The sequence below is a fragment of the Bidens hawaiensis genome, unplaced genomic scaffold, assembly GCF_021521415.1.
Source record: "Bidens hawaiensis isolate Kalapana, Puna unplaced genomic scaffold, B.hawaiensis_p1.1 tig00033114_1, whole genome shotgun sequence".
Lineage (NCBI taxonomy): Eukaryota > Viridiplantae > Streptophyta > Magnoliopsida > Asterales > Asteraceae > Bidens > Bidens hawaiensis.
Window position 1 is genome coordinate 4,944 of NW_027495654.1, and position 8,485 is coordinate 13,428.

Below are 8,485 nucleotides of genomic sequence, written 5' to 3' on the forward strand. Positions count from 1 at the left end.
TTGACCAAAAGGCATTTCCGGTCGGTAACACCCACCCTATTGATCCATACTTTTTAAGAAGGTAGATGAGTAATATAGCAAAAATAAAATAAAAATTGAAGTAGTGTAGAGAGAATTGAGAGTGTTCGTATTTTTTTAAAGTTAGGAGGGATGTTATATAGGTAAAACAAATTAAAGTTATTTATTTATTTATTCCAAGCCCAATGGTCAAAATTCGCCCCCTAGGTCCAACGATCACTTTAGCCGACGCAAGCTGACTCGCGACCACTCGATCATGAGGCCAGTCAAGGCTGTGCGTTGCGGTGTTTCAGGCCGACTTGGATCGTGCCAATTAGGGCGGGGGGTGTTATATAGGTAAAACTTATTGCTTTTATCATCTATAATAATATAAACAAGGTCTTTGACCCCCGTGTTGCCGGGGAGGTCAATTCGAGTACACAGTGAAAGACTAAAATTGGCAAAGCCATCAGAATTCCAACGCTACGTGGCTAAGATGCATTATCATCATAGCCTTTATCAACCAAACCAACTCGAAGCTATCTCTACAGACAAAAAGATTAAAATGTGTAGAAACATTACAAAGGATTTAAACAACAAACGAAATCTCTTTGTTGTAGACTTTTCCGAACTTTCTTAATTTCTTGTTGCTGATCATCCTTCTGCATAAACAAAATTAATCCACAAAGCCTAATCAAAACATCAAAATTTAAGAAACTCCAGTACGTACTCCACATCATAAATCCAAAAAATAGGAAAATTAGGGCTCAACAATTAACATAAAACTCAATATAGGGCTAAAAAAAATATAAATCAGGGCTAAATTGAGTGAAAAAAAAACTCGATATAGGGCTAAATTAAAAATTAACACAAGTTCATTCTTACCCTCAACTCTATTCAACCGTCCTTTTAACATGCAATTATAATCCTTCATAATTTGTTGGGCCTTACAACTCTTGAATTGGGCTGCCTAATCGGGTCCATAATGGTTTCATGCATGCAAATTGGGCTCGAACCCATAATGCTCATAACATTACTCCCTCCTTTAAAATTCACCTTGTCCTCAAGGTGAAAGAAATTTCCGAATGGGTCGGTTTGAATGAAACATTGGAATCCATGAAAACCATGAGCTATTGCGTGGTTGGTGGTCCGATCGCTCCTTGTCTCATATAAACCAATATGACCGCTAGTTTCTTGACCTGATGTAGAAACTTGGATGATAATAAGGTCATTAGTCGGATATTTGTTCCAATCAATGTGCCATGGTGTGTTGAATGGCATGAGTAAATAAATTGTTTTTAGCAATTGCATCACAAATTGATTGCTCAAATGAGCACACCCTCCACCCAGAATGTTGCCACACACAAATTGATTGCGTCATTAGCGTCCATGTCACCTTCATCAATGTGTTTTATATTGTGCAACTTTTCCTCATTTGAATGAAACCAAACAGTAGCAATGCTATAGGAGCTTGTGTTTGCAATACGTAGCAATACCAATGTTACTACAGTAAATAGGAATATTAATATTGCTGGACAGTTGGACTGTATCTTTATCTCCAAAAACACCTTTCCGTTTCCACTTAACTAACCATTTTCTCACACCTTTTCTATAATTAATTAGCCAATAAGTAACAGATCTCTTGCTAAGAAGGCTCAAAATTTTGACTTTGAGTTGACTTTTGAAAACACTATACGGTTTTCCGCGTGATGCGGCATGAAACAAAAATTCTAGTAATTATGTAATAGTTATGGATGTTCAAGATTCGTTTCAAACCTAATTGAAAACGTTTATACCAATAATCACTTTTGGTCAGCCAGTTTCTGAATGTTCAAACCATAACAAACGGTTTGGTTTACGGTCAATACCAAAAATCGGCCAAATAAAATTGAACCCGACGACAAGCTTATTATTGAAGCTTAATGCATGAAACTAAATCATTAGTAACGATTCAGTTTAAATTTTCAATTGTTCAGTTTTGTTTTTAATGACAAAAAATCGAACCAACGGTTTAGCTCACAGTTTAACTTAGATACCATTAAAACCGAATGTGAACACACATGCGTAACATTTTATTTTTTTTAATTGAAAAAACTATAGCAATACCATACCGAAATTAAAGACAATAAAATGCTCATTTTTATGGTGCAACTTTTTTTAAAAAGTATTAACGTATGAAAAAGTTACGGTCATTAGAAAATCGTTAGTAGTAAGTTGGCTTACAATTAAAATTAAAAAGAATATATGGGTAAATACAAAGGTTCAAACCCATAATTATTTTTGAAACTTACAAAAGTTAGTTGAATAGATTGAGGGGTTCAAACCCATAATTATTTTTAAAACTTACAAAAGTTAGTTGAATAGATTGAGGGGCATATTTTCTAACGGGCAAATTTGCCACTATTTTACATGCTATTTTAGGTGTACCTTATACATTAAAAGTTATAAATTACTTAAAAAATATATATAAAGTATATATGGCCAAGTTATTCTATAAAGGCTGACAAAAATAATAAGGATTTATAATAAAAAAAAATTTTAAAAATCATAACTCAAAATTTAATAAAAAAACAAAAAAAAACAAAAAAATGTTTCCGCCGTCTTCCTCATTAAAAAAAACACAAAGTGCTGGAAAAAAAAGATCATTGTGTTTTTTTGTTTATTATTATGTTTTGTGTTTGTTTTCGCTATTTATTGTGTTTTTCTTATTGACATTGTGTCTCTTTTCTCTTGATATTATGATATGTTAATCGAATTGTGTTATATTTTGTTTTACATTTTGTTATATTTTGCGATTTATTTTGTCTTTTGTTCATTTTCGTCATTGTGTCTTTTATCTCAGCGTCGTGTTTTTTGCCGATTTTTTTTTAAAACGGGAATGATGGGGGAATATTTTGATTTTTAAAATTTTTTTGTTTCTTATGTATATTTTAATTTATGATTTTTTAATTATTTTTTTAAATTTTTGTTAAATGTTTTTTATCTGTCCACGAAGTTTTCTGACACTTCTTATTTTTGTCCTTCTTCACTTACCTAGTATAGATAACATATCCATGAAGTAAACCATCTTTAATTTATTAGAACTTAAATGATTATTTTAAGAAGAAACCGTAGAATTATTATAAAAAAAATAACAAATATACAGAAACAAGTATGATCGGTAATATATAAAATTTTAAGAAAACGTACTACTTTTAATTCTAAATATTTAATGAGTAAATCACTAAATCCCGAAATAAATTCAAAACGTACGTTCCACCTTGATTTTCTATGAAATCCACTGATGTAAAACTAGGTATCTGCCGACTACCTTTCTGGTCGCAAATCAGCCGCAACGGCCCTTCTGCGACAATTGGACCTAAAATATGGCTGTGATCGACCGGTTCTGCGACTGAAGTTTTGGTTGCAAATTTAGCAACCGGGTTTGCGACTGACTCCGAAACTATTAGCGGCCTAAATTGCGGTTTCAAACTTAAACGCCATTTTGTCGTTCAAAAATTTTTGAAGAAATTAGATTATTTTTCATTTTCTAAGTTTCTAGTCCGTTTAATTTCGAAACACAAACTAGGGCCATAACCTTGCTCAGATTTGAATGCCAATAGCGCGATATAATAAACTAATTAACTATATGAAATAAGATACATTTATAAAAAAAAAATACAGCAAGATTAGGAACTGAAAAATGTAACAATGTGAAAGCAGGCATGATAAGAGAATTAGTACGTACTATATATTCCCATAAATTGGATTTGGCTAAATGATAGAGCACTCACTATACTAGTGAGAGGTAGGGGGTTCAAACCTCACTATCACCAATTTATATGGGAGATATGAGGGATGACCCTAGCTTGCCAGGGTTCGAGTCCTGATCTCACCCGGTTTTACCGGCTCCTCGCTGTCGTGCCATTTGGCGGGCGTGGGGGTCGGGTTTTATCCGGTGAATCCCTCAATAGGTGGACCGCTAGGGGCTCCGTCCGTCCGGACTAGTGGCCGGCTCGGCTACTTTTAGCCAATGGGGACCGCGTACAGAGTACCCGGCGTTAATTAGTTGTTCGTTAAAAAAAACGTACTATATATTCTTAAAGTCAGTGTTTTAGACTTTACTTTTGTCTTTTTTATAAGATGACGTAAGGGCTGCCGGGTTTTAAAAGCTCATGGAACTAAGTCCAAACTTATCTATTCGAGTCATTTATAAGCGGTGAGATAAAATCCATCATAAACGTGCATAGAAGTTTTTATATAAAGTCCTAGGTTAATTATAGGAAACAAATGGCTATCTTTTATAAGTGAAATGTACGCCATACGTCTATATATATTTACAAGTGTACACTTATTTATAAATATGCATGCATGGTAACAGTTACTATATAAAAACAATTAAAGTATCAATTAATTTCAAGCTGGGCCTTCAATATTGGCGTGATTAACCGCAACTGAACTAGGAGCAACCACCTCATAGTGCGGGTTTGCAACGTTGTCAGAGCCTGTAAACACGTTTAGCTTGATCACCATATCGGGTTTGTTAGGATCTTTAACTTTTTGCTCTTTGTTAATTTCTGTGATACTAATGTCGATGTATGGCTTCTTGTTCTTATACACACAGCAAATTATAATTTGGATGACACCCAATGTGAACCCGAGAACATTTGGAATCTATAAAAAAACAAACGTTAAGAAAATTCAAGATAAATATTAAAGTATTTTGTAAGCAATTTGAGTATACATACCACGATGCTAATATCCCCAAGAAGTATACCATAAAAGAACCACGTAACGCTGCTGAGTGTCACCAAAAGTATCGAAAGAATAGACATGCACTCCACACTTTTTGTTTTAATAGCTTGTATCTGATAAAATATTGAGTAACTTTAAGAAACGAATAATTTTTTCTTTTATAAATCATATTTTTATCATTTATTATAGTTTAAAAGTTAAAATAATTTATTAAATATATCTCAGTAAATATTTATTTAAGTTATCATGCATTTTTAAGGTCAGTGTACATGGTTGCTAAAAACCCAAGTTTCCCGGCTAGTTATATCGTTTGTATAGAACGTAATGCACTTACCACACCACCCAGAGGGGCAATAAAAGCACAAAGAGAAGATAATACAAGGAAAACCCATCCAACTATCACGACACGCTGATCGCCTTCTGTAAGAAATTGAGTAAGGATAACAATCAATCCGAATCCAATAACTATGAACAGAAATATAAGCTTCCAACTTTTCATCAGCGTAGAGAAATTAACAAATAGTTATTAAAACACGAGAGAATTCAGACATAAGTCGGATATGGGGGTATCAAGGTGTGTCCTCCAGGATACACGTCAACTTTCACGGCAAAGTGTGAATTTTTTTCTTCTTTGTTTTGTGTATTTGGATACTCTTGAGCAAATACTAGGATACCCCTAGGTCCATTTGTTTTTAATAATCATGAATTTTTCTTTTAGGGGGTGTTTGGGATCCCTTATTTTCATCAACTTATAACTTATAAATTTTTTGAAAAGTTAATAAGGTGTAAAAGGTGTTTGGCAAACCATAAGACCTTATGGATTTTAACTTATGAAGAATACAAAATAAAGGAGTTTTGAAAAGTTAGGAATCTCTAACTTATTAACTTAATGGGTTTGATATTCCCATTAAACCCTTACATCCTCACTTCACAACTAAGCAATCTCAAACACTTTTTAAAAAACAACTTATTGATTTATAAAAGAATGTTGTTTTTGGTCGTTTTACATGAATAAGCTAAATCAAACACTTCTTAGAAAACAACTTATTGACATAAGCTAATTCAAACACTTTTTTACAAATTCATTTTTAAAAAGTCATAAGTTAATAATTCCTTTACACAAAATGTCCTTTTAGACTTAAATAAGGAATCCCAAACACACCCTTAGATATGTCACTATGACGGACATGGGTACCTACGTACCTTGGGTTTCTTAGGTGCATAGAAGATGAAAACGCAGAGATAAAAGGTTTGTAAGATGATACCAACAGCTCTGATGGTGATCATAAGCATGGTATCACCCTTTAGCATAGCGTAATAGATCCAAAGCATGGAGCTAAACAAGCCGACCACATAAGGCAACGACTTAAACTTTCCGGTGGTTTTCTTTTTGTAAACATCCCAGAACACTTCCCTAGGGTTTTCCAATGCAAAAATGTTTGAATGGATTAAGAATAAAAAAAATATAGATATCAATATACAGAGGATTGATGATCATAACGTACATCGGTGCAAGAAATACCATGAATGACAAAATATTGCCTGCAAAACAAACATATTAATTGTTAGCTAGGGGTTGCGGTTGTTAAGTGCATGGTAAGTATATAACCTGCAAATTAATTATTATGTATAGTATTATTGACGGTTTATGATACTTCACTCATCGTATGGTTGGCCGGCCGGCTTTCCAGACGTCACACAATTACTGTGATCGGCATGCATATCAATGATTTTATGCACGCATGGTATATCAGATTAATTAACGGATATTGGAGTAGAGAGTTACCCATAAGGCCAAATGCAAAAGTGAGCTGGGAGAATTGGCCAGGAGTCACCATTATTATTACAAGCACACACACTCGAATCAAACAGTTACAAGGCTTGGGTGAGAGGTGCATAAAAATGGTTGAGCTTATATAGGCAAGACTGCCTTTTTTCTACTATCACTACTAGACACTTTTACTTTTCTTTAGGGTTCCAAAAGCAGCCAACACGGCACCGTACAAAAAAACTCGTTTTTTAACACAACAAATTACCACATCATCCTCAACTTCTCTTTTTCTTTCCAAAAGTCAATTTCGATCCTTGACGAGTCACCGGTCTACTCGATCATCTCCACTCCCCGATTCCAAAACCGTGTGCATAGTGTCAGATTGTCACGCCCCCGAAGGGCAACTCGTACATTAGTCCAACCCGAAGACCACCCACATGAAAAAAACCCACCGTATGTGATCTCTAGTCCAACCTGAATCCTCAGTATAATTACATGCGAGACTTAAACTTAAAACCTTCTTCTTTTTTAAATAAATTATTTAGATGTCTCAAACCGACCACTTGGGTTGGTGATCACTGCCACAAGATCCATTACGCATATCGACAGTTAATTATATTTAATCAAATTATATTTTTAATAAACTATTTTTAGTATGTTATATATATATATATATCAAATACAAATGAAATTAACGTGCTAAACATGATAATCAAGTAGAGTAATTATATATACAAGTAAAGTAATTATGTAGAGTAATTATATAATTACTCTGTAGTGTAATTACATAATTACTCTACTTGTATATATAATTACTCTATTTGATTCTCACGTTTAGCACGTTAATTTCATATGTACATTAACCTTCCCCTATATATATATAGGATTGATTTCTTTTGAGAACTACTTTGAGTTTTAAGAACTCGAAAGAACCCAACGTAACAATTTTTTTTTTGTCGAACTTTTTTTACACATGTGTAATACGTAACTGTAAGTGATGTACCAAAAATTACGGTATTTTTTACACACCGAATCAACTTTTTACACTTGTGTAACTAACGTTTAAACTTGTGTAATTATCAAAAATACTTATTCTCTCTCCTGCTTCATTTTTTAATTAAATTTAATCTCAGTCACATATTTCATATTATTTAATTAAATGTGTGGTTCAAAATTGAGTTCTTAAAGTTTTTAAAACTCAGTATGGTTCTCAAAATAACTCTCCCCTATATATATATATATATATATATATATATATATATATAAGAATATACCTTAAAACTAATAAGAAAATTAAGAAAATCAACTGTAAAAAAATGAATTAAAATTTAAAATTAACATAAACATTAACATTAAAAGTTAAAAATATAATCTTCCAACCGCTTACCGCTATATATTTAAATAGCTATATTTTCAACCTCTATTTTCTCAACCTGTATCTTAATTTCACAACTTGTCTCTCTTAATTTCATATTTAATTTGTGCTCATGACAAAATGAGTAAACAACATTCATTTTCATCTTCATGTTTACATGTAAGAATAAATATATTTTATATATTTATTTATGTCATAATCATTATTATTTATATAATATATATTAAAATAATTTAATTATATTTTATTATATATTAGTTTGGTAATAATTGTTGATGAATCATATTACCCTAACTAGTTAATAAAGGGCTTCCCTCGGGAGCATATAAGGGAGATATTATATTAACACCATAACCTAATTACATAACATCAATTTCATGATCCTCTTTCCTTTCCCAAAATTGGTTCTCTCATGAACCCTAAACCTCATCATTAATTATATACTCTAAGGGGGTGTTTGGTACAGAGAATGGAAAATGAGAGAAAATAGAAATGAAAATGGAATTGTAGAGAAAGAGAATTGGTATGGAGAATGAGAATCATTTCTCTTGTTTGGTACACGAGAAAATAAACAGAGAACTCTTCCATACCCAACCCCACCTCCACCC

General features: G+C 32.7%; 1 protein-coding gene across 1 annotated transcript; it reads right to left on the reverse strand.

The window, feature by feature from the left end:
- Positions 1-4,392: 4,392 nt before the first annotated feature.
- LOC143584403 (bidirectional sugar transporter SWEET15-like) lies at positions 4,393-6,256 on the reverse strand. The gene is made up of 4 exons (XM_077066472.1): positions 6,237-6,256; positions 5,935-6,145; positions 4,725-4,844; positions 4,393-4,650 (listed from the first exon to the last, which is right to left on the reverse strand). Exons 1-4 carry the CDS (start codon positions 6,254-6,256, stop codon positions 4,393-4,395), a joined length of 609 nt encoding a protein of 202 aa, XP_076922587.1.
- Between the last annotated feature and the right edge of the window lie 2,229 nt (positions 6,257-8,485).